Source organism: Stegastes partitus, unplaced genomic scaffold (assembly GCF_000690725.1).
Source record: "Stegastes partitus isolate 25-593 unplaced genomic scaffold, Stegastes_partitus-1.0.2 Scaffold5, whole genome shotgun sequence".
In the NCBI taxonomy this organism is placed as follows: Eukaryota; Metazoa; Chordata; class Actinopteri; family Pomacentridae; genus Stegastes; species Stegastes partitus.
The window spans coordinates 632,874-660,201 of record NW_007577736.1 but is presented as its reverse complement, the minus strand read 5'-3'; the positions used below and the strand labels follow the sequence as shown (position 1 = coordinate 660,201).

Below are 27,328 nucleotides of genomic sequence, written 5' to 3'. Positions count from 1 at the left end.
ATATATTAAAGTTACAAAATAGGGAATTTTTCTCTGACCTCACACTTAATTGAACTCAGGTGTGGCAAATGGGTCTAACATACACCAATCTGCCACTATATTAAAACCACAGAGAGGTGCAGTGATTAACGTTGATTATGTTGTTACAATGGCACATGTCAAAAGGTTGGCATGTTTTAGGCAGCAAGTGAACAGTTGTTGAGGTTAAGTTAGAGTTGATGTCTTGGAAAAATGGGCAGCATAAGACCCTGAGCAACTTTGACAATTACCAAATTTTGATGGCTGTACAACTGGGACAGAGTATTTGCCAAATGGTAGTTCTTTTGGGTGTTCCAAGTATGCAGTGTTTAGAACCTACAAAACGTGCTCCAAGTAAGGACAACCAGTAAACAGGGGTCATAGGTGCTCAAGGCTCATTAACCAGGACTTTCATCTTGCCATACGTAGAAGGTCTTTCAGGGTTCATTGGACCCCAAGAAAGAATATGTGCAAAATATTTTTTGGTATAGACTTTCATACTATGTTAAATACATTTTCTGATAAATTGACGTTGACAGCTTCCTTCCACAGTCCAAAAACATGTTAAGGTTAATTGTATTCATAAATTATCCACAGGTGTAAATGTGAGTGTGCTTGTTGTCTTTCTGTATATCCCTGCGATAGACCAGCGACCTGTCCAGGATGTCCCCTACCTCCACCCTGAGTTGTACCCCCCTCTCCCCCTGACCCTATATTAACATTAATGGATGGATACCTTGGAGCATGTGTGTGCACTGTGTCATTGTCCCATAGTACATCCTGAAAGTGATGGATGCACTAAGGGAAGAAGGCAAGGTGGCAGAGGGAGTGTGATGACCAATGTTTTGCTAGGAAACCTTGGGTCCTAGCATTCATGTGCATGTTTATTAGACTCGTACTCCCTAAACAATGTTGCAGACCACGTACACCTCTTCATGGTAATCGTATCCCCTAATGGCGGTGGTCTCTCTCAGCAGTATAATGCTCCCTTCAACACTGCAAAAATTACTTGACTTGGCCTCCTAATTCCCCAGTTTTCAAATTCAATCTAAGCATCTTTGGAATGTGTTGGAAAAACAGGTCTGATCCGTGGAGCCTCACTTGATGTAAGTCATCTCAGGGTACTTTACTTAGTAAGGTCAACAGACAGGTAGTGGTGCTTCAGCATGCATGGCTTTGGGCCACGGGCTGCCTGGTACAGAAGGTCGGGCGTTCAAGCCCCAGAACCAACGAACTGATACTTTTTAGCCCTTGAGCAAAAGTATCAGTTTGCTCCTTAACCCTCTCTGCTCAGGGGTGCTGTAGTGTGACTGACCCTGTGCTCTGAACCCAGCTGCCTAACAAGCTATATCTGTGAAAAGACAACTGCAAGATCAAAGCAATATACCAAAGACCTTAGAATATTATATTATTGAGAGGAATCCAACAATTACTAAGTGACAGGGGAAAGAAAAATCCCTCTTTTAAGAGAAAGAAACTTCTGGTTGGGGTGAGCCGTTTTGGCAGCACCAGTCGGTCCTACACAGTATTGGTGTTTTAATGTTTTCTTGTGTAACAAACTGTGGGTGTGGCGTTTACAAGACTTGGACATTTGCTAGTATTATGCATTATGAGAAACATAGAAAGACAGGATATTTTTCCCTCGGTTGCTTTACTTTTGAGTTGTATTATAACTTTTGTGAGTCTGTGGAAGTGCATCTCGTAGACCAGTCATGCCCCTGCCAACATCCCCTGTTATCCACTTGGATAACAATAAGGTCAACATTGGGGCAGATACCGATCTAGTCTGTCCATGTACATCCATCCCTACTGGAAAGAAAAACAAATGTTATTATGCTTATAACTGTTTCTGCTTGCATTTCATGTATCACCTATGAGAGTTTGATGACATATGCCGCATCCAGCCCCCGAAAGCACTTTATTGCAATTTTCAGCTGCTATTCAGTTATTCAGCAAAATAAACAAAAGCAAACAAACAACCAGGAAATGTATTTTGGCTCTGGAAAGTCAGAGTTTTTCTTAAATAAACATTTTTGGCTCTAAGCCCCAAAACAACTCTTCTCCGAGTTGTTTCTGTAATCTCCTGCATGCAGCATTGTGCACACTTAACCTTGCAGTAAGCTATTGCTTTATTCTGTGAAGCCTAAATAATACAGTTCTGAGAGGGCAAATCAAATACTCCCTGAGAAACAGTCTGCAGCAGATCTCAATCTCCTGAGGCGCCGTTTGTACGGTTTGGACGCGGTTACAGAACGTCCTGCGGGCAGCAATAATTTAGAGTTTCAGGAGATTCTAGATTGTAATTCACCTTATCAGCCAGCTGTGTTTTTGCTGAGTGGTGGATTAGTCATTGAATTGCTGTCCACGTTAGACTGTTGCTTGTAATCCATCATTGCAAAGCAGCCCGCCTTCTTCCCAACACTCCCAGCAGCAGCAGCAGCAGCAGCAGCAGCAGCAGCAGCGGCAGAGCACACTCCTAACTCCTTGCTCAGTCCCACTCATTGAGCATTCCTGTTTTATAATTGGTTTGGCAGCATGAAGGAGGGTTAGATGAGAGTTTAATGCATGCTTTACGTTAATGCGAAATGTGTTGATATTTCAAATAAACGCAAGGTGATTTGTCATGCTTGTTCTCTTTAACAGATTGAGAAGATTATGAACTTGATTGGAGCAGGCATTGAAACATCCAAAAACAGACAGCCCACACCAAGCACAGGTAATACTTCAAACCCTATTTTGCAGTCATGATAACAGACTTTATTTGTGCACTCTGGAGTGTTTGTTTTTTTTTCTCAGAGATATGACTATGTGGTGTGTAATTTATAATTTGGATAATTCAAAGTGACAACTGGCTCTGGAGATTAAGTGAGTCTTCATTCATTAACCATTTATCCAACTCTTAATTACCCTTGGGGCTGCATTGATGACAGTCCTTCAGAGTTTATTGAACAGAAATTATATGTAATATTTGCAGCAACCAAACACTGTGCAACTGTTAAGATTCACGAGCAGCAACTGCTTTTCTAAGAGCTGCTATCTAGCGGTTAGTCTTACTGTTCGTACAAGTCCCAGAAATTGAAGCTGACATTTGTTTGTTGGCACATCCTTGTTGCTATTTGTTACACACGAGGTTTCCACTTTATGGGAAATCTGATTCTAAATTCCCCTTGCTGTCGTATTTTTTACTCGAGTTACTGTATATCTCAATAGGGCTCGAATTGATAGTACGCTTCATCAAGTGTCCTTCAGGCAATGCAGAGGGAGAAGCCAGCTGGCATCAGCTCGGTTTGTTTAGATAACACTCCTGAGTGGATACAGTGTAAACCTACCTCCATTAGATACTCTGCCATAAGGAGGTTCATCATACGGGGTTGTGTAACAGCTTTTCGAAGCAAAGGGCTGCTTTTTACATGTCTCATCACATTTATTTAGATAAAATTCTCATTAGTTATGCGCAGCATGCTTCGTGGATTACCAGCATCTGCTGACCACAGCAAGGTGTAACACCACCCAGTGCAGAAACAGTAAAATAGTTGTGATTAAAAAAACATTAAGGTGGACGTTAAAAAATAAAAATAAAAAACTGACATGGAATTTAAATGAATGGACTTAATGCTGTAGAACCATTTAGTGTTTTAGTCAAAACACTAAAATACATTTAAACTGTAACTACAAAACTAATGTAAACTGAGAAACAAATATTACAAATAATGCATAAATAAAACAAAACAATTATCAGCCACAATTACCTCTTTCACCATTATATTCTATTCATTAATGCAGTTTTAGACCAAATGGAGTCACGTTTTAAACAAAGCTGTCCACTGCAGCATTAATTTATGATTTTAATAGAAACTGGACTTCCAGCTCACCGAGCATTCTTAGATTAATTGCTATCCAAACAATTAAGACCTGAAGTTATTCCACATTACGTAAGAGGAAACATGGTGTTTGTTTTCCCTTTTTTTCCACACTTATAGGTGTGCGCTATTTATAGTCGCCGTTTGAAGGATGGCATGCTGAAAGTGTCCCAGATTCAGCTGAGTCATGCAGTTGCTGCTCCGATTTTAATCGGAGATTGTGCACAAGTAGTTCTGGAGGTTGTGAGAATGCTTTTGTTGCTGTTTTTGTATGTGTCTCTCAGTAAAGAGGTCATGCTTCTTCTTTTTTTTTTTCTCCCCACAATGTAATAAAAGGGAACAAACAGGTACCCTTCAGAATAATCACCAGGAGAGGGAGGGAGACAGAGAGAGGAGGGGAGATGCACAGGAGAAGAAGGATTACACAAAGATGGAAACCTAAATTGTAAATCTTCATCCGACTTTTATCTTTTTATTGTGACAGAAGCGGAAACACCTTATCCTCTATCCCTGTTTTGTGCATTTTCAGTTTTCCTTGTATAGCCACACTGACTGTCCCTCTCGTATCCGAAGTCAAGGATGGTCAGTTCATCTTCTGCTTCAGATTTCAGAACATCAGATTTTTGCGTCTAACAAAAACATGTTTGTGCAATTTTGCGACCGCTCAAGGATGAGGTTGTTTGTGTTGTGTGTCCGTCAAGAGTGCGTCGATTGTGTGCTAAGAGAGCAACTGAGTAAATGAGCTTAAAAAGAGCGAGCGAGCGGAGAGAGCGAGCACAGCTAACAGCACACAGGAGGCATCGGCTCAGTTTGTGTACAGGCATGCTGACGTTCAAAGGAAAAGAGTCCGCCTTCAGTTTCCCTGAATTAATTCAGCTTTGCGGCTCATTTTCTCCAGTGCTTGGGTGTGTTGACAAGGAGCTACTGCTTTTTCTTCTGCTCTGATAAAGAGGCACGGCTTTATCTAGGCACAACCTCAACCTTCTTCCTCAGTAAATAGGCCTTTCTGGGCACTCGTTGGAGCCAAGTCTAGACCTCGCAAACAGAACAGAAACCCACATGGATAGATGTGACAGCTTGGCCTGTTTAACAGGGGATAAGACAGTGACCCAGTTCCCCCCCACCCAACGAACGAAGGAGCATTGGATACTCTGTAAGTCAGTAATTAGGTCCTACTATCGTGGGAGGTGTTGCTGTCCCAAATGAATGGAAGTAATTGGGTGGGGTGGCTGGTATTTTTAACACTCTTTGTCTGGATCTTGTGGCGTAAAAGCTGAGTTTGGGATGAGGCTCAGGAGGAAAGAGTAAAGAAGGAGGAGGAGGAGTTGTGGGATCTTGTAGTGAATCATAATTAGTCCACTTCAATCCTTCTTACTTCCTATTACCATCTTATCTCGTCCATATGTTTCATCGCCTCCTCCTCTATTAGTCTTTTTCTGTCTTATCTGCCTCTTGCTCATTCTCTCCTTCCCCCGTCTTCTCTCCTTCCCTCTTTCCATCATTCTTCTCCTCAGTCAGAGCAAATCTGATAGCAGCCTCTCCTCCCGATAACGAATGATGAGCGCAGGTCCTTGCGGATGACTGACGGGTCACGGAGATCTGACCTGGCCTTTTACCTGATTGTTAACGCCAGAGCAACAGGGGTATAGGTGGCCAATTACGGAGGAGGTTCAATCAATAGCCCTTCACTTTGCCTTCCCCTCCGTTGTCACTGCTTCTCATTGCCCTGACTGCCTGGCTGACTGGCTGACTACCCGTCTGGGAATGTGTGAGGTGATTGCAAGCAACTTGAAAAGCCTGCATAATTACGCTCTGCCTGCAGCTGTACCCAGATAACACCAGTGTCGGACTCAGTAAGCAGCAGCCCTGCATAGGTGGGTGCGAGGGTAAAATGGTGCTGTGTAGTTTTTTTTTTTTATCTTTTACCCCGAATCTATCTGAATTTTATATCAACTCACTTGCTTATCTAGGCTTTTCCTGTAAGTAGCCTCTGTTGTACGCTAAAAATGGTTGACGTGACATGAGCATCTGGAAGTACATAATGGAATTTGCTTCTTTTCTGTCATGCTGCATAACTGGGCGAGATGGAGAAAAGACAGGTCTCGAAGAGTGTTCTTCTCTTCTCTTCTCTTCTCTTCTCTTCTCTTCTCTTCTCTTCTCTTCTCTTCTCTTCTCTTCTCTTCTCTTCTCTTCTCTTCTCTTCTCCTGTACAAGTGCATTAGAGACTCTGCTGACTTGAATCAATGCTGCCCCCCCTTGTCTTATCATCAAAGTAAGATGTAAATGAATTAAAGCCTTCTGGTAATAAGCAGGGGTTTGAGGAGACTCTTTGTTAACCACCAAAAAAAAAAAAAAAAAAAAACCTGCCGTTGCTCCTGCAGAACAGGATGGAGGTTCCGTCATCCCTTTACGCTCTAATCATTCTTTGCACACACACACGTTAAAAAAAGAAGAAAAAAGAAAAAAAAAAGACTGTGATTCTCGGCTCTCAGTGCTTGTTTCTTGCCTCTGATCCTGGTGTCCTTTCTGCACTGGCAAGATCAGAGTGCTTCTGTGCAATTCTAATCAGTGCAGTGGAGGGAGAGAGGGGGGAGAGGTAGGTTAAGGAGACACCGAGCGAGTCAGTGTGTGTGCATTTGTATGAGAAAGAAAAAAGGGGGGGTAAGATAGGAGGGGAAACGGGGTAGAGAGGCAGACTGTGAAGAGGGAGAAGGAGTGTTTGCATTTTTCTGTGTGTTTGAGAGGCAAAGAAGCGAGACAGAGTGAGGGAGAGTGCGAGCCAAGCAGAGAGAGAGAGAGAGAGACAGAGAGCGAGAGCAGCAGAGGGAGGGGAATTGATATAGTGGGAGAGAGAGGGAGAGGTGGTTACGTGGAGCAGCACCCCACTTCATCAGGCAGCATACGGCAGCCCTGCAGTGCGATCACACAGTATGGGAATGGGGCTATGAGATCGAGAGCGAGAGAAAGAAAAGCAGAGAGAGAGCAAGAAGAGGGGTGGGGGGGAGTTAAAAAAGAAGAGCTTGAGGGATTTGCTCAGATGAAAAGGGGGGGATGATCACTGAGTCCGTTGCCTGTCGTGGATGCGGGAAGGATGTGGCAGCAGTGGCTGAGGCTGAGGCGCATCCGTGGTCTCCTGTGTTGAAGTAGCCGGCGTCAGGACGTTATGCCCTGTGAGCAGTGAGGGGTAGCGCGTGTGAGCCAGGAGCAGCTGCTGTGACTGCATCTGCGCTGCCTGCATGTCTCAGACAGGCAGGGGATGCAGCAAACCTCTGCCCTGAGCACACAGGCTGCTAGCTGTACCCAGCGAGGAGAAGAGCCAGGTGGGCTGGGGTGGGAGCGAGGGGGCGCCTGCCTTAGGAAGGAGCTAGCTTAACCTGCACTGTGGTCCTGCAGTGATCCCAGCTCTCAGAGTCAAGAGGCTCACCTGCCCGTCTCACTGGATGTGAACCTGGATTTTACTGCTTTGAGAGATGAGAAGCACGTTCTGTGGCGGAGCCGCACAGCCAGCAGCCTGCTGAAGAGTGTGAATGCTGGGCAGCACAGGGAGCACTGGCACCACCAAGGACACACAGCCTTTTTCCACTGGCAGACAGCTTACCTGGAGCTTTATCAAGGAATATATACTTGGATTTGATTATGAATTGAGGAGTTTGGAATCGGCACACTGTGGAAATCCTAAGCCAACGTTTCTTTGATGTAGGATTTACAATATGTCTACCTGACCGTACTCCGTGTGGCTCTGGAGTAAGGACAAAATATGATTTAAGCAAATGTGTATTCCTTGATCAAAAAATAACATGAGTACCTCAACAGTACTTTAGAATGCTGCTACCTTCATTGTATGAGCCTTGTCCTAGCTCTCAAAGAGGTTGACCAATGAAGCCATGGGACTCAGCCAGAGCTTTACAAGTATGTGGTGAAAAGCCTGACAAATTCATTTTGGGGGAACTGAATATTTCTGTGTTACATCCTGATGGAGTAATTTCTGATTTTAGAATAAATGACGGGGATATTTTTAGCAGAGTAAATAATGTGTGCTATATGAAAATGTCTAATTTAGTGACAAATAATTTCCATTTTCCCTCAACCTGAAAATTATCCGGTCTCTTGACTTGTAGTGTTCAGTATTGTTATGTTTTTTTGGACTAGCTAGGCACTTGTTTTTACACTTGCTCATCTGCTCACTAAAGGAATGTTTAGTGAGCCCTGTTTGTTGGAAGATGCCGTAGTGGCTCAGTCCAACATAACTAACAATACCAAGCTTCAGATGGGCTTCTTTCCCTGCACTACCTCCACCCTCGCCTGACATTTCCAGTCAGTCACACTAACACCAGTGGGTGTATATTAGCCTAGTCAGTCCCCTGCAGGGCTCGAGCGGTGCCTGCAGCACTTCCTACCCTCCTCCTGTGTTTTGAGTTTAGCCGGGCCCCCGCCTGTACTGTGGGAGCCCCTCACCCCCGGCCTGGACCCTGTCTCCCCCCCACCCCGCCTGGTGCTGCTGCACTCGGCTCTGCCTCTGCTGGCCGAGGATGATGTGGCAATGCCATGTGTCGTCCTCTGAGTGCCGCTGCTACCGGCTGAACGGCTTCTCCCTGCTGAAGCGCTTCCCTCTCTCGGCAGATGGGGCCTGTGGTAAAGCCCTGGACCAGCCGGTGGGAGAGTGGCTGGAGCACGTGGGGCTGCCGCAGTACGAGAGCAAGTTCCTGCTCAATGGCTTTGACGACCTACGATTCATGGTGAGTCACCTGCAGCATGTCATCTCAGGGGTCACTTCCACTTTACATCACCCTGTCTCTCCCTGTGTCAGCCAAGCTGCATTTGTCTTTTTGTGTCACCACTCTGCTCTCTCACCCTTTGCTTGTCTCTTAGTAGCTCCACCCCCCCCAACCCTCACCCTCACCCTCCCATCCCCCCTTTATTTTGCTTCCTCACTCACCCTTTCACCCTTCTTCCCTCTCCCCTTCATAACGCCTCTTCACCTCGGTGCGATGCATGACCCCGCTAAGATTTATGGGCGCTCGCTGGATCCTTTTAAAGAGTATAGCCTGTCACCAGTGGTAAGACAAATGACAACCGAAACCCATTAACTTTCTTCCCCAGCATTCCCAATCATGCTATCTCATTTACTGTAAATTTCTACAGTTACCTCCTCTCCCCTCTGTATTGAATCCTCCTGATTTACAGACCCTGGACTTTAACCTGTGTAGATTTAGTCAGATGACCAAAATAAATAAATACATAAATAAATATCCCTCAATTTAGACACACTGTGGTGTACTCCAAATACTCTTTGCATGGTTGCTTGCAGAATCTCACAAAATCCCTCACCCGTTATGCTCTGCACTGTTCTTGTGGTGCTTATGAGACAGTCTTGCAATAACTGCACATAGTATGATTATACTGCAGCAGCATGCTCTAATGCTGCATTTACTTACGGCATACTGGTGGATGTTAGAATTTAATAACACGTGTTTGCATGCGGATGTTTATTTTGGTTTTAAATGTATTATTTACCCAATAAGTAAATATCCACATAAATTTCCCACCACGGGGGTTAAAAAAATATGATCACAGAGAATCAGTGTTTTGCATTTTTGAAGTGCCTCAGTCAGATTATGTATTAATGAATTAATTTAACCGCAGCTCGAAAGACGTCCACAATCTGACTAAAAGCGTTATCGTGTTTCTCGTAAAGAACATAGCAAGGAAACTCGATATTGCATTTGGCAGTGATTGTAGAACATTACATTTTCCATCCACTGGTCATGTTTCTCTAAAAACATGGCTGTGCACTGTAAATAAGTAGGCCCAAAGGGTAAATGTGGACATTTCTCAGACCACTGAACTGCATTAACACAATAGGTTATACAGCAATCAGCCACAACAATAAAACCCACAGAATAAAACTGTGTAGTTCCCACTCTGACACGTCAACGCCTGGACTCCACACAGCTCTGAATACGTGTCCTGTGGTATCAGGCACCAAGACGGCAGATCCTGTCCTGAGATGACTCATGTTGTGAATTGGTGCTATATAAATAGAACTGAACTGAGTTGCCAGGTGGGACCTCCTTGGATCGGGCTTGTTTTTTTTTTTGTTTTTTTTTCACAACATCCCACAGATGCTTGATCGGATTGAGATCTGGGGAATTTGGAGGCCAAGTCAACACCTGGAGCTCTTTGTCATGTTCCTAAAACCGTCACTAAACAATTTTTGCAGTGGCAGGGAGCATTGTTCTGCTACGAGAGGCCGCTGCTGTCAGGGAATATTGATGCCATGAAGGGGTGTGCATGGTCTGCAACAATGTTTCGACAGGCGGCACGTGTTAAAGTAAAATCCTCATCTATGTTAGGACCACATGAGCATTATCCACTGCCTCCACAGATGTGCCTTCTTCACACAGTGCATCTTGCTGACATCTTTTCCTAGGTGAATGACATACACATCCAAAAGATAGAAAAGAAAGCAGGATTCATCAGAATAGGCCGCCATCTTCCAATGCTCAATGGTCTAATATTCATGTGCCCATTTGCGGTAGTTTTTGGCAGTAGACAGGGCTTAGCAGTGAAACTCTGTGTGGCTCCGCAGCAAGTGGATCCACTGTGCGGTCAGACATCTTTCCATCAGAGCCAACATTAAGCTTTTTCTTTTTACAATTTTAGCTATAGTAGCTCTTCTGTGTGATCCAACTACATGTGCCAGCCTTTGCTCCCCGTGCACATCAGTGAGCCTCAGGAGCTAATGACCCTGTTTGCCGGTTCATCGGGTGTCCTTCCTTTGAACACTTTTGGTGGCTACTAACCACTGCATACTGGGAATACCTCACCAGATCTGCCTTCATGCTCTGACCCAGCCGTCTATCCATCATAATTTGGCCCTTGTCAAAGTCACTCAGATCGTCACGCTTGCCCAGTTTTCCTACTTCCAACGCATGAACATCAAGAACTGAGTGTTCACTCGCTGCCTGATGAATCCCAACAATTGAAATGTGCCACTATAACGAGATAATCAATATTATTTACTTAACCAGTCAGTGGTTTTAATGTTGTGGCTGATCTGTGTGTACGTTACAGCTGAGCTCAGTTAAGTGACACCAGAGAGAAAGTGATTGTATTCATAAAGCGTTCTAGTTGAGAAGTGCTGCTCTCAGTTTTGTTTTTCTTCCTGGATGGCATGAGATTACAATATAGTGGGAGTACTTAAGAGCATTTGATGGCTCCTACAATCAGATGTGCTGCAGATACAAGCTTTAGGCTGAGATTTACATTAGTCCATGAGATGACACCAAGACTACAAGATTCATAATGTTTGTGCTTAGAGCGAAGGAATACAGTACAAGTATGGATTAACACTAGACCAATAAGTCACTTAAAATCTATTTTCCAATATTATTGCAGATATAATGGTATTCATGGATAGAAAAGTGCATTAGGCAATTGCTAATGAATGACATGTTTGAGATCATTTAGAAACATAATGATTTAGAAATGCCATTTGTCCAATGATGGGAAAATTATGGGAAAGTAATTTCTCAACTATAAAATGTACAACTCAGCACATGTTAAGGATGTGTCGATTCACTTATTCCCCTCAGAATACCTAAATGCAACGTATCTGTTGAAAGCCAGTTGTGATCCCTTTCTAGTTCTCTGATTTTCCCACTTTTTAACTCCCTATATGTTACTGCTCGTGACTCACAGACACACTTTTTATGTGAAGTAACATGAGATGCTGTGGCTCTCAAAGTGAGCTGGTGTCCCACCATGACTCAATGAAGCTAGCCTAAAGCTAAAGCGCTGAATTTTATATTCATACTGAAAGAAACTGGATTTAACGTGGAGTAGTCACATCACAAGCAAAACCTGATTCACAGAGTAAGGTCACTACTGGAACAGCATATTTACCTGATCTGTGATTCTTAGGCATTGTGGTCACAGTTATAAAACAAACAAACAAACAAACAAACAAAAAAAAGATATTAGTGTGTTTATGTAATGAATTTATGTAAATAAAAATAGTAGTGTGAATAAACAATGATCTTATTTTTCATATTAGTAATCATTTTATCATTATATATGAAAGATCAAGTATATTGCAATAATTAGAAATGTCAGAATACATTGAATTTTCATACATTTTAATGAAGAAATAGATTATAGATGAAATAAGCATTGTAATATTTCACAAGTCTACTAAATTAAATGTATGACAAAATAAGGAACTTTATTAAATTGATGGAAAAATCATGTAAATCAAACGTTGCCATAAATCAGTCCTTCCTGTTGATTTGCTACATGGTCTACAGCAGCCCAATACAACTAGAGATATGAAAGAATAGACCACCTCAGTATAAACTGCACAGAAATATCTTTACCCTCATGACAAATCTTGTCTTTGCCCCAAACTGTAGAGTTATCTCTAATAGTGATAAAGAAAATAAAGCCACCTTCTTGTCTGATTGGGTTTGAAGAATCCATGTTGATCGAGCTTTGCCGGACGTAATGTGAGGAGGACCACGGGTCATTAGGCATTCTGATGTTCATTTTCATGCCACAACTAATGTGTCTGCTGGACTTGACGCATCAAGGAAATAAATCATTAGCTTCACAAGGCAAATTACGCATGGATATTTACAAGGATGTGGAGGTTGCAAACAAGGAAAAGGTCAGCGTAGTCAGGCAGGCTTTGTAAATGTTTAATACTGTGCCCTTTTAGATTGTGCCAGATTCGCTTCACATGTGATCAATCTGACTGAACTTGAATATCACGACTCATTTGTGGGATTCTTTGCGAAGACGAGCAAACTGATCAACGGAGGGCAGTGCCTTGGCTCGTGTCATGTTTACATACATTTATGTAACAGCGTACTGAAGAGCTAACAGTGTCTGCGACTCACTCGGCACAAAAACAAGATTGGAACAAACCAGATTTTTACATTTTTTTCTTACCCTGTTGCCTTTGTAAGCCTAGCAGAAAATGAAAACACCTCCTCAATGTAATTCTGCAGCGACAGCATGCGAGCTGTACTGTACCTACAAACCGCCGCTGTCACAGCTGAAGATATACAGTGCTTCTGGGAAAGTTTCCTCGGGCCCGCCCACCAGAGCAGGAGAGCAGCCACTCACATGAGTCGGCAGGCCTCTCCGCATGTGATGATTGCTCTGAGATGCAGCTTTTGAGGGATCATAAATTATGAACAGCTGTGTGCCCATTCTCATAATTTTTACACGACGATTATCATTTTGCACTCCTTTCATGCTACCAGAAGTGGGGCGCCCGTAGCTTTCATTCTCTTTGGCCTTCGTGGCCACACATTTTATTTCAGTCAAAAATTCCACATCATTTCTCTCTCTCTCTCTCTCTCTCTTTTGTTTTTTCATTTTTAATAGCATTCTGCTTTGTTGCTCTGATGTCCAAACAAATGTGGAAATGATGCAAATTGTCTAGTGCAGAATATCTTAGAAGTTTCCCATCATGCATTTACATTGCATCTCCCCTGCATTAATATTGCATCAGACTTTGCAGCCCCCTTTTTTTTTTTCATATGTTATAATGTGAAACTGAACATACATATTGAAACACACGAACCTTTTCTCTCTCTCTCTTTGCCAGTTCATTATTATGCACACTGACTTTTGGAAGAAAAAAAAAGTACAAAAATTAGATTTTTCTAAACAATTCCTCTGTGGGGCAGAGCAATAGAGCAATTCTAATTCACTGTTGCCTTAACCGAGTGCATTTAGTGAGATGAAGGACTTCTACCATGGCTACATCTGCAAGTCGTATCAGATTAAATCAAACTACCATAGCTCATAAGCTATGTAAGAACTGAACCATACATTCCCGTCACATGTTTCAAATGCAGCATGAAATAATAAGTTTGCAGAGTCTCCCGAGGCATCATCAAACTTCAGACTGTGTTAATAAAAGTGGAGAATCTATTTTGGGCCTCCCTTACATCAGACCCCGCTTCATTTTGACCTTTATTCTAGCGATCAGTGAGTAATCTCCCAACTACACCCTGATACGGGCCTGCGAATACTGCTGCATTGTGCTCTGAAACCGCTCCAGTGAGAGCAGATTGAGTAAAGACTACAGAACATTTTAAAATTCTTGGCCAGGAAGAATCAATCTGCAGCAGTCCACGGGGAAAAACGCTTAGCTCGACATTTTCGCCGTTCTCCTTGTGTCTTTATTCCTGCCCATAAACTTGAATAAGATGACAAAGCAACCGGAGCTGTGAATGAGTGTGAACATCTACAAGAATCTAGTTGTCGGACGAGATTTCAGGATGTAAAAACCAGTTATCGTCAATTGTTTTTATGTCCTAAATGGCAGAATAGTCGCAGAATGTAGTGAAATATTTTAATTTCTTTAGTGCCCCTCAATGAAAGGCAGCAGCAAAGTGATCACGTAGACGCTGCTGAAGCTATGAAGGCTTTGTTCCCTCTGAGTCGCACCAGATCAGATTGATTACTCTTGGCATGCACAATTTATTTGACTTCATTGTCCTCCCACTCTGTTGTTACTGCTTGTGTCAGAGATGTGCCTATTCTGCGTGTGTGTGCATGTTGTGCGTGATAAGAGCGAGTGTGTATTAGTGCAGCTACAATTTCACCGGAGTAGTTAGATTGTAGAACAAGTCATGATACTTTTATTGACCTGATCGAGGGTTTCATGCGCGTGTGAGTGAGATTTTCTGTGTTCCATGCTGCTTTACTGTACGTCCATATCGTGCACGCGCTTGTTTGCATGCATGTACGTCTGATGACTCCGCCTGTGCGTGCGCCTGTGTGTGAATGTGTTTATTTGTGTGTCTCTCTTGTGTTTGTGCGCATGCAGGGAAGTAACGTGATGGAGGACCAGGATCTCAGAGACATCGGGATCACTGACCCAGGACACCGAAAGAAGATCCTCCACGCAGCACGCAGCTTGCCCAAGGTAATTAACATCATAACTTACCCTGAGCACCGAAGAACAGTGACTGACAGTGGCTCAGTAAAAAAAAAAAAAAAAAAAAAAAGAAGCAGAAATCCAAGTTCTTTCGAAACAATAGCAGACGAGCCAAAAATAGATGAATAAAGCGAAAAGTGTTTTGGATTGATAGATAAAATCTCACATTGCTCCCCTGAACTCTAGTTCATGAGAGCTGAAATAGAAACCTTCCTCATATGAAACACAGTAAATGCTTTTAGGGCACAGAATGAACTGAGAACAAATCAAAAGTGCATGAAAGCAATAAAAGTGATTTATTAAACAAATGGATCTAAAAGAGTCATACCTTATGTGAAATGGGTTAATAGAGATTGGTCTAACTTAACTGTCAATATAAAGTCAGAACGTGTGTTGTAGCTGTGAAAAGTCTGGCAAGAATAATGAAAACACTTATTGATTATGCTTAATTAAAAAGACATTGAGTGACGTGAGGGTATACTTAGGGTACACAGAGGTGCTTTGAGCTAAATGCTAACATCAGCATGGTTGAGGCAATGCCCCGCTTTAGTGAGGCAGAATTTTTTTTTTTTTAAGAATAGAAAAGAACATATACATTCCTATTTTAACCCTCTATGCATCTCTATGGAAACAGCACAACCATGGCTAGAAGTAGAGAGAACTCAAAAATGTCTTTTGTGCAGTATAACCAAGTTATGATGCCATAAATCAGAAAAAAGAAGAATAAAAGGTGAATTTCCTTGATTATTTATTTTACACAAATTTAAAAAAAAAAAAAAAGAAAAAGTGAATTAAAAAGTACAACATGTTTCAATGGGTCCCCAGGTGTTACCATTACTGGAAAAAATAATAGATATTTTACATTTTTAGAACTGCTAGGTACACACGAACTGGTAAGATATTTCACCACGCAGAATGTATCATTCAGCGACTTACAGTTTGCTCATCTATATATGCTCATCAATATATTTCTTTAATGAAGTATATTTCATTCTTTTCTCAGTCTCTCCTATCGTCTGTCTCTGCTATGTGTAAACACAACCTGCAGTTCAGCCAAATAGCACACTTGGTTTGCAGCTGATTGTGTCATGGCTTCTTGTCATGGGTTGCATGAAGGACAGATTTTTACTTTTTGACAGAATCTAATTAAAAACATTTAATTTTAAAATGAGTCATGGTGAATGATGTCTAGATTTTTTATTGACCATTAGAAAGTTGAAAATCCAATGATTCTCTCTGTTTTTATGGTTTCTGACGGTGCAGTTTTATAGATTTTTAAAAGAGAACCTGCCGCCAGGTTTTGGGGGTTCAGAGCCAAGTCAGGTACAGCTACAGTCCTTGCTGACTTACATGTGTCTGTCTCTGCAGGTAAAAGCACTGGGCTGTGACGGCAGCACATCTCTCGCCTCCTGGCTGGACGGCCTCGGCCTGCATGAATATCTGCCCAACTTCCTTTCAAGCGGCTACCGCACGCTGGAGTGTGTTAAGAACCTGTGGGAGCTGGAAATCGTCAATGTAAGAAGCCACTGATTGCTGTTACCCATTGTTGGTGGACTCAGGGGATATATGTAGCCATCAGCTTTAAATTCAGCTCCACTGTGGACCCGAACTCACTACTCTCCTATACGACAAGGCCACCTTGATTAGTGGTTTGTGTTTGCAGTTAAGAAGCACTTTACAATGCAGTGCTGAAATATCAGAGAAGTGCTGAAAGCATTTGCATAAAACTGTAGCAGAAACATTTTGAAAATCATCGAGTAATTAGTAGATAACTCACAGATAATGTAAATTAAGGAGCAAAGTGGTGACTGATGACACGGAAATATGTAGTTTGGGATTATCTTTGTGGAAGTAGTGTAACGTTTCATGATAATTAGTAATTAAAAAAGCAAGACAAAAAACTGTTGCGGCTATAGAGGCGATGCATGTCCCAGTTTTGTTCAACATGTGCAGGTGTTGATCTGTTGGTGTGTGTGTTCAAGGTGCAGCCATGTTTTCTCAGTAGGTTTATAACACTTCATCCTCAGCTGAAAAATAATTGTTTACTTGACTTTTTCCCAATCTTTAATGAATTGTGAAATATTTGATAAAGTAGCTTCACCAGGCTGCTAAAAATGATTAAGATAGAACAATCTGAGAAAGACAAATCTCTGTGACTGACCAAAAACTGCCAGTCATCAGTGTTTGCGAGAGTCACAAGTCAAACTCGGTAGGAAGTACTAAGCAACAGCAGCTTCATAGACATCTGTTTGATGTTTCTACCTGCTTAATTCATGCTGTACATATTTCCCTATTTGCTGTTTTTGACTAAATGCAGATCTCATCAGTCTTGGTGGAATAGTTCCAAGAGAGGATTCAATATGACTTTTAACAAGCAACAGAAAACAGTGTAGGATGAGAGCGTCTTCATATCTTTTCCACTTATTACTGTGTAGCTTCTGGTTGGGATAAATGCCAAGACAGTGGTGGCAAAACAGCAGCAACCAGCAACAGCTGCAGTAGCAGCAGCAACAGGAAAGCAGCAGCCAAGCAGCCTGTCTGCAGCAGTGTGTGAGGGACGGCGTCCACGAGACTGCGATGCAGAAAGAGAGGTGTGAGTGCAGGAAGCATTACTCTCAGCGTGCAGAGTAGCAGAATTGCCTCTGAGCATCTTGGCAGAGCTCACTTTGCCCATTACATTTCCTACATCCTCTTATAGAAAACAGCATCAAGGTGATCGATGAGCTGGTTTACGTTCCCATATAATCCCAAGGTCCTTTATTACTATTTAAATTTCCTCTTATTTCACACGCCTCATGCATGCTGGTCTCACTGGGATTCTGGGCAAAATGATAATGAAAACAGCACTAGAAATGCAGCGTACAGACCAGTTGCCTCTTCTGCCTCTGACTCTCACTGAATAAATAATTGAAGCCCTCAGACAAAGAAACATATGAGCCTGTTATGGAATATGTTGTGCCGGCAAACATAATTGCAGATGTAACATTAATCACTCAACATCCACCTTTACTGGATGAGCGTGAATGTTAATAGCCAATTATGCAAATGTACAGTATTAAGATAATGAGTTTTAACTACATAAAATTAACCTATGGTTCCTCCTGTGAGGGTTTTTGACACAGGAGCTGAAATGGCCTTTGTAAAGAGACAGATACTGTGAACGGTCTTGTTGCAGTGTACTGTAAATATCAAACACATTCAAATTTTGACAAATGAAATGGATTCATGCAGCACAGTTACCTGAAAGTCATTTGCTTGTTTGCATATTACATCTTATTGCCTCATAAATTGGTAAAGTCATCTGTGTTTCTTAAGCACTATGTCCAAAAATGGATCGTGAATTATAGAGTGTCCCGAGAAGGAGACAGTGCTGTACTTTAAGCTTACGGCAAAACAGATTGAGGTTGAATTATTGACGAGAGTCATTTCTGTTTGCCTGTGAATGCCTGCCAGTGAGGGGGTGCAATGCCACCAACTCTGTGTCAGTGTATTTTGGATGTATCTCTATTAGCTTAGACTAGATGAATTCCCGCGCATGAGATATTGATGTGAGGCTGCGATGGAAAGTCTCAAACTTGTGCTCTGACGTCGTCCTCTCTAGGTTATTAAGATTGGTCCTCTGGGCCACCGGAAGAGGATCATTGCCTCTTTAGCAGAGAGACCCTATGAAGAGGCTCCATCTAAGTCTCGTCGTCTGTCCCCAATTATGGTAAGACTGGAAACGTAGAAACTGATACAGTCCACATTTGTTATAAGCTCTTTATTGTTTGGCGACAATGACGGTGTCTAAAATCCACAGAAATACTGTGAAACCTGAGGAGGGTGTTTTTTTTAAAGCTACTATTTAACCGCTGAAGTGCACAAACACACTGTCAATGCTAATTTGGTTAGTAGTTTGGATGTGCTTAATGTGCACAGTTTGGATGGCTCTGCACATGCCCTTAATTTAACCCATATTAAGTGTCATTAATGCCCTTAAAAAAAAGATATATATTTATTTTATTTTTAACCAGTTCGTATTTGTTATATTACAGCAGAGATTCTGATTATTTTTCTTATTGAAAAACAGTCAAAACAGGGCAAAGTTAAACACCATGACATGGCGAGCTGTATTTCTATGCCAACATCATTTTGTGAGAAAATGGATCCTTTTCTTTCTGCAGCGGATGTCTAATTTTGGAATGAGATTCTTCAATATCATTATGTTCACAACAGTTAAATACTCAGGGCTGATTTCCCAGGCAGATTAAACTGGGCTAAAAAGAATGGAGAATCTCCATGGAAGAGGCTCTTTTGTCGAGGATTAGGCTTGGATGTAGATCAGGGGAAACCAGCCCGCGTAGACAGTGCTGTCAAATCATTAATCTGTGGCGTGTTTGTATGTGTTTGTCACTGTGTGTGTGTGTGTGTGTGTGTGTCAGTTCCATGACCTCCTGTCCCAGACCACGTCTCCTCTCAGTCAGATGGACCCCTACACCAGTCGCTCCATGGACATGCTTCTGCCCCTGACGGAATCGGACCGGAGGCGACGAGGAGTCGACCAAGACTGTAGTGTATCTCTGCGTTCTTATAGTGAGAGGCCGCGCTCTGTAGTGAGTTCCACCCGCTTTCACTTGATGCTGTACAAACTGAGATGTGTTAGGATGTCAGAGCTGTTCTGGCTGCAACAACTAAAGTTTGAATTAAACTGAAGAGTGCAAAGCCAGAAATAGAAAAGTGGCATTTAAGGTTGAGTGATGCAACAATAAAGCTGCTCTATAGAAATATTGGATTTTCATATTCTTTGTGCATCACTGTAATAGTTTGCCAAAAAGACAATTTTCTCCCTGATATTTTGTCTGTTTCTTCTCAATTATTTAATTGAGTTTGCAGAAAATATTTAGTGTCTGTTAGACAATTTGTGGAAAAGTAATATTGTAAAGCCTAGCACTGCTTCTTCAAGACGGAAAACTGCAGTGTATTACATATATTTAGGATTTTCTCGAGTTCGGCCAGCTAAGCTCAGCTAACTACCTATTAGGGTGGGCTGATATGGAGGAATTCATTCAAGTTTCAAGCATAATACATTGCAAAATATGGAAAATACATGCAAAATAGTGAAACAGATGCTCTATGCAAAGAACTCCTCCAAAGGCCTTTGTAACATCAGATAAAACCAAAATGACAAAAGTATTCATGAATTGTGACTGTTAAAAAAAACGAAATTCATAGAATCATTTATTTGAATGGATATAATATCACCAAAAGTCAAAACATGACAGTATTGAATTATTGCCCTGCCCTGCAGCGGTCTTTGATCTTTGTCGACTGTCATGAATTCAGTTCAGCCTCCCTGAATTTCTTGGTTTCTTCTGTAAGGGGATGGACTAAGAATAACTCGGTGATCAAATTGTAGCATTTACTAAAGGTCAAACTACGACACAAACAGTCAAGCTGGCGTGCCTGGTTTCTGACTCACTGAGGCCAAAGAGAAAACGCAGAGGAGCATCCTCAAATAAGGAAAACATTGTGCTGCTCAGGGACCACGATATGTAAAATCAATACTTGTCATTTCCCTAAAACCTCAGCGTATGGTTATCATAAGTATATTTTACTCTGACAGGTGATTTATTAAAAGAGCCGAGGCCGGCCCACATTGACCCAAAGGCTTGGTATGCATGAATATTTATTGGCCCACTAGCATATCAAAAAGGACTTACGCTAAATTGCTGACGGGACAGACTTTAGCTGTCCTCATATTAATGTACAGCAGTCAGAAGTCTTTTACCTCACCAGCCTGACTGAGAAACCACAAATTAGTACTAACGTGTGGCTACGAATTGTGGCATGAAATACAGTGTTATTTTGATTACCTGAACACAAGGAGGCTTTTTGCTGCCTTACAGAAGTATTTCATTTGCTCACAAATCTCAGTTTAGTCTCTTCTTTTTGCGTCTCTGCAGGACAGACACAGTGAACGGCACAAAGAGTCTCGTCTGAACCTCCGGCCACCGAGCCAATCTGCTACCTACGCCACGGTGTCCGCCTGGCATCACCAGCCCGAGAAACTCATCCTGGACTCCTGTGGGTATGAGGCCACAGTAAGTCACTTTTCACTGTCTTCAGCATTTCTGCAGAAATGTAGAGTTAATGTACAATGCAGATAGACTGATTAAGCATGCCTACTGTTTAACAAGAAACACAGCGTCCAAGATATTTTAATTACGGTATCTTGTGTTTTTGTTCTGTGCAGTTTAGTCAATACTGATGTTGAAATTGTACTCTAAATTGTGTTTTGATTCTTTCTCCTAGTACCTAGGATCAATGATAATCAGGGATCTACGAGGGATTGAGTCCACACAAGATGCCTGCGCTAAAATTAGGGTAAGCATTACTGAAAACCTTGTTTTTTTCCCCCAATGTTATTTGCTCTGACCTTTTGAAGAACAACTGAAAAGTGTTTTTATTGACTGTAGAAATTAATAAATCTCAGCAAATAAATGTCAGACATAAAATAACAAGGCGACAGAGGAAAGACTTGATGTGTAAAACACACCTGGCAATCACTTTTGTCACCTTCACATTGATAGTAAATGAACTATTGTGTTTTGTTGTAATTGACTCTCACTTTGTTTTCTTCTTTTTTTTTGCATCCATTTCAGAAATCAAAGGATTCAAGAAAGGGTCCAGTCGTCATACTTTCCATTACCTATAGAGGAGTCAAGTTCATCGATGCAGCCACGAAGGTAATGTTCATGTCTGTGTTTTCTGATCTGATCTAATTTTCAGCGGTTGATTTCCAGTGTGCGCTCACTCCCTTCCTGTCTCCGTTAGACTATAGTTGCAGAGCACGAGATCAGGAACATCTCGTGTGCTGCACAAGACCCAGACGACCTCTGCACGTTTGCGTACATCACCAAGGATCTGAAGAGCGGCCACCACTTCTGCCACGTCTTCAGCACCGTGGAAGTGGTGAGCAATGCAACTCTGTCTTGAAAACATCTTTAATATGAATTGACAACTTTTGCAGATTTTTGAAAATGTCCTTTGTAGGATGTCATGCATCCTGCAGTTAAACCTGCATGCAGCATCCTATGGCCATTATTTTCTTGATTGTCTTATCAAATGGCTTGATTGAAGTCTCACCCTCCCGCTATGCATGGCATTTCCATGTACCTGCACAGATTATGTTGTCATTTGTGTCTCACCATCTGCAAAAGGTCAACAACAATCTCTTGTCTTTGGCGGATGGACCACTGTGGAGCTGCCTTTGAGTGCAGGGAAATTGTTTTAAGTGAACTCTATTGATAAAGGCTTCAACAAGGTCAACGCACAACAGTTTAAGCCTTGATGATCTGTATTTAACAGAGCTTCTCCATGCACAGAATTCTCTTTGTCAGAAAATGTGTTATGTTTAAACAGGAGCCAGTGGATAATTACACAAAGTAATTATTCAGAAAATTTGAAGAGCCGCACTTTTGCGCACTAGGAAATGTTTTCCGTGTGATACACAACAGATTGTTGAAAACAAATACTGAAACGGATTCAAAAGTCATTAAAAATGATTGGATGCAATAGATTTTTAGAGTGCAAGCAATGTAATCCAACTGATACCAGGTATTTAGTCATGTTTGTGCAAGCATTAAGCTCTTCCTAAAGCTTGTTGGAGAAATTAAATGGTTTGTTGAGCACACAAACACCCCATAAACAGTTATTGTGTCAGTTGAAATCAACTGTAAAAGAAGGACAGCCTCTGAGGAGAAGTTGTCTGGTGTCAGTTTTGTTTTTTTTATCACAAAGATCTGCTTATTATCTGCTGATTTTCACACACTTTGTAAATCTTTTCTGTCTGGACGTGTTTTTTAATCCACGCAGACACAGACGTACGAGATCATCCTCACACTGGGACAGGCGTTTGAGGTGGCTTATCAGATGGCGATTCAGTCCAGGGCGAGACAATACGTCCCCCCTTCATCTCTTCCCTCAGAGGTTATAGAAACCAAAACCAGCCGCCCCGTGTCTCAGTCATGGAGCAGCATGCGAAGATCAGCAGTGAGTACCACCTTACAAACCCTCACAGTAGCACGGTGAATGCGAGCGTGCGGGGAGAGTAGAAACGCAGTCATAACTCAGAAAACGTACGCAGACCTCGTGACCGACTTTCTCTCCGCCGCTGAACCCCCGGCGGACCACCTACAAAAGGAAGATTTGCTGTGTGTGTGGTAGAAAGTGATGAGTCATGACTTTGCTACCAATTTCATCTCACCCACCCCCTCAACTCTGTGAGTCACTCCGATGAAGGGGAGATTTTTCCATTCGTGCATATGTGAAACATGATGAATGCATAGTTTTATTTGTTGCTTCCAGGCGGGTGTGTGTGATTTCCTTTGGGACAATTCTGAGGGCCCACTTAGACCCACCCTGCTGCCTCCTCACTTCTGATTGAGTGTGTTGCGTAAATGTTCACCCTGAGCAATGCATTGACCTCTCAGGCAGCGTATAATAAGCGTTCAGTGATCACTGTCACCTGAGAGAGCTGCACAGCCGGGAGCGCACGTGCACTCCTGGCTGTGCAGCACACACACATACACACACACACACACACACAACTGCGGGACCACATGCTTACATAGACACAAATCACTTTGTTTTACTACCTGCCTGTACGGATAATATATGGAGTAATCACAGAGCTGCATAATGAGTTTCTGGCTGCTTGTTTAAGTTTTAGATGAGAGGGGGGTTATTTCTGTCAACTGCAATTTGTTTTAATGCTATTCATTGCCAGAAAATGTACTTGGTTTAAACAGGAACTGTGACAGCCACACAGTTTGTTTTTTTTTTTTTTTTTAAATACACATTTTCCCCAAGGAGCGATTGACAGTTTGCTAAGCCCTGTCCCCTGTAGTTACAGTTGTTATATCTGTCAAATTTTCCGTTCTTTCATGGCCCACATGCAGTTTGCAGTGATAGCAGTGACAGATTTGTGGCATTTTTTTTAAAAAACAATGTGTCCTTGCTTTCAGACATAAGTAGACAAATGCAGGCTTCTCATTTATAGCCTCCGACGGTCCATTTTGCCAACAGAGGCAGATTTTATCAACTGTAGCTATCGAGTTAATTAAGCGAATGTTAGCCCCCAGAGTTGTGTTTTTTAAAAGCTGTCTCTGGCTGACTTTTTAATTGGTTCAACGGACTCGTTTTGAAACAACCAAAAAAAAGCTGCAAAGGGGTCTTTAATATGCACTTGATGGCTGCATACATGATGCTGTGCTAAAAGAAAGAAAAAGTGAGCAGCCTTACCAGCTGATGATCGGCATAGAAGACGTGGAAAATGAAGGAAGCACACATTTCCTAACAGTGTAGCACTAATCGATAACATTACACAAGTAGGACGTAGAAAAAAACAAGATTAGACTCTTATTTTCTTTTACATGTAAGTAAGTGTCCATTATATTCAAACCCTTGCCAAATGATGCACTGCTAATTAAGCCAACCAGCATCAGGTAAATACTCTGTCTGTGGTGACATTTCCTAGCTGGTGCACCAGACGCATTTTTACATCAGGGATTGGTTTGCCAGAGCTGAAGAGGAGCGCAACAGTAGCAGCAGAGACAGAGTAGGCAACAGCAAGTGTAGGAGTATGGCAGAAAAACCAAAGAAGCATCCAAGAAACAGTTCTGATCCTACAGATTCTAAAAAGAAACTCAGCATTCAGAGGAATATGGTCTAAAAAAAAAAAAAAAAAAGACATATGTTACAAGCACGTGTTGACTGTGTTAAAATTCCGACCTGCAGGTTTAACGTAATGAAAAAAGATTTTTTATGTTGTTGACTAATTGGTTTGTTTTCCAAACGTAGTACTACCACAAGTACCTTGGCTGGAGTGTAAATGCACTCATGTTTACAAAAGACAGTAAGGACAAAGGCGCTAATGCCACCCAGGACTAGTTTTTATGGCTGATCTCTTGTTAAATTTCTTTTTTTCTGGCCAGCAATTGTTTAATTAATCATTTACTTCTGCAGACTTGACTGCTGTGTAGAAGTAAACCATGAGAACTCATTTATAGTAAGCTTTTTATGTCACCCTAAATTGATTTTTTTTTTAAATCTGGCATGGTTGTTCCAAGTTATACTTTTTTAAAAATAGTTATTCACTGTTGATATTACAATTTAAATCCCATTAGGGTTAGCATATAACTCCAGAGTGGTGCAGTACAAAGTGAGATTAATGTGTTAGCCAGATATGTTGAGCCTAAAGCCAGAATTTTCAATAACCTGCTAGCAGCGGAGCTAAGCGACTTTTGGCAATAAAAGTGGCTGTAAGAAGCGCCTCCCTTTCACCAGTTCTTTCCCTGTTGATAGTCTTGCTAAAGATTGTCACCTGAGGGAATATGTTACATCTGCAAACACGTTGAGCTGCATGTTGGTATTCCCATTGAACAAAGTTGTGCAGTTGCAGTAGATAAAGTGTATGTATCACCAACAAGCATTTAGGTAGTGATGCAGAAAATGCATAAATATGTTTAAATACTTGTCTGTGATTTGCTGCCAAGTCCGTTCTACACTGCTGATGGTGCAGCCAATAGAGAATTGACTAATCTTCTGGTGTTTATCACAGAGCACACTCAATCAATCCAATTTATTTTACTTGAATTTGGCCAAAAACTAAATTAATTGTATCCTTCATTATGGAACAAAACTAAATGCAATACTTGAGAATCGTGCTTAAATGAACTGTTCTAATGTAGCCTGCAACGTAGATGATGCACTCCTTGGCTTTGAAATTTGGTTAGGTTGTAGTGTAGGTATGCTAACAATAAATCACCACACAGCGTAACCCGTTTCCTACGTGCTTCACCCTTCAAACTCCAAGAAAGAAGTCCAAAGCTCACAGAGCTGCAACTGCTGAGCCACGTGAATACAAACGCTACCTGGGGACATGGTTTAGTAAAAAGTCAACAATATTTGTGTCAACCTTTAAAACCAGGTGATGAACTGCTCCTACTGGAATTCCTCACTGTCCATTCAGTGCATTGAAATGCTCTGTCCCTCTCCTTTCTCTTCTTTTTTTAACGTATCTTTGTTCTTGTCTTCTTGGTCCTCCTGCCTCCCAGGGTGCCCCTCTACTCGAATGCCGCTGCTGTCACTGTCACACGTGTACCACCCACCGTCCTTCCTTCCTCCCGTTGCACTCTGTTAGCCCTGGAGTCCAGGTCCTTCTCTTTCCTTTCCTCTATTCAATCCTCAATCATCATACATCTGCTTACACACCGATCCCTCCCTCCCCTCCCCTCCGATTTCTTTCTTTTCCCCTTTCGCCGGGGTGCTGCAGTGCACTTTGTCTCCTCGTTTTTGTGGTTCTTAATATCTCAGCCATCAACGTTCTCCTCATCCCTTTTTTTTTACTTTTGCCATCTTGCATTGTCATCTTCCATTTTAGAGTTTAAAATGAAACTAGCTCCAGTTCATTGAGGGAAAAGAGAAGGTTTCTTGATGTGATATACCTTCTCTATATGAAGACTGTTGGCTAAATTGTGCCAGTGAAGGTTTTAATCCATCGCAGTAATAACATGATGGTGGAAGTTGTCTCTGTCGGATGTTTTTTTTTTTTTTTTTTTAATAGCTTCTCATGTTTATTGTACACTCTTGAGACATGTTGAACTTAAGGTGTCATTCATAAGCAGGATATTTTTTTAATAATCAACACTTACCTTGAGATTACTTCTAGCTATTTACCATTTATATTATTGTATTAGTAAGTTAATTAATAGGATAATGTATGCAGAACTGTGTGTCTCGACTGTTCGTGCTTTGACGCGTGTAGAGCCCATGTTGCTGTCCAGCTACTAATCAGCCTTATCTCTTAACTCCCAAAGGTTGGTATCTTTTGGTTTACTGCTGCGGCTTTTCAGAGTGTATTTTTCTGTCAGACATCATCCATTCTGTGGATTGAGCCCTGAGTGTCTGTGATTATAACATGATCACTGGACTGTACCTCTAATCCACATGCACGTGTGTGAGCTGAGGACTTGTCAGTGTGGCGCAATGGCCTCCACTGCCGCACGTCTCACGCCCTCCTCTCGTCCCTCCTCCCTCCCTCCCCCTCGGCAGATCGACCCCCTGGAGATGGACGCTGACATGCATTCCCTGGGCAGCACCACCTGGCTCTTGGACCAGCGGGACTCCAACAGGCGCCCCGTCAGCACCAAGTACGAGACCACCATATTCTGAGGCCGGATCCCCACAGCCGCCCCTCTGCACCCCCCTCCTCAGTTCTTTCCCGCCCTCCTCCCACCCCCCTTACTCTACTCTACTCTGCATCCGGTTCTTTATTTATCTCTCTCACACACAAACACTCACACATATATACATGTGAGCCCCGTGCCTTCTCACTGTGATGGTATAGCATCCCTCAGGGCTGCCTACTCCTGCACCCTCCTTTGCCCTGTCCCAGCGACCCACACCGACCTCCTACCTGCCATGACAAACACTCCCGCGGCTCCCCCGCCCGCCC

General features: G+C 42.2%; 1 protein-coding gene across 2 annotated transcripts in view; it reads left to right on the top strand.

Moving 5' to 3' along the window:
* Positions 1-27,299, top strand: part of anks1ab (ankyrin repeat and sterile alpha motif domain containing 1Ab) — a 49,646-nt gene extending 22,347 nt beyond the window's left edge. Inside the window, exons 2-14 of one of the 2 annotated variants that reach the window (XM_008279560.1) lie at positions 2,662-2,734; positions 8,499-8,614; positions 14,722-14,820; positions 16,201-16,347; positions 18,434-18,541; positions 19,254-19,424; positions 20,775-20,912; positions 21,124-21,195; positions 21,474-21,557; positions 21,646-21,783; positions 22,687-22,863; positions 25,929-26,027; positions 26,926-27,299. In XM_008279560.1, coding sequence (XP_008277782.1) covers positions 2,662-2,734; positions 8,499-8,614; positions 14,722-14,820; positions 16,201-16,347; positions 18,434-18,541; positions 19,254-19,424; positions 20,775-20,912; positions 21,124-21,195; positions 21,474-21,557; positions 21,646-21,783; positions 22,687-22,863; positions 25,929-26,027; positions 26,926-27,045 — 1,542 coding nt within the window. In that variant the 3' untranslated portion in view covers positions 27,046-27,299. The remainder of the gene's footprint in view (positions 1-2,661; positions 2,735-8,498; positions 8,615-14,721; positions 14,821-16,200; positions 16,348-18,433; positions 18,542-19,253; positions 19,425-20,774; positions 20,913-21,123; positions 21,196-21,473; positions 21,558-21,645; positions 21,784-22,686; positions 22,864-25,928; positions 26,028-26,925) is intronic. The other variant, XM_008279569.1, reaches the window with a different exon arrangement.
* The last annotated feature ends 29 nt before the right edge of the window (positions 27,300-27,328 follow it).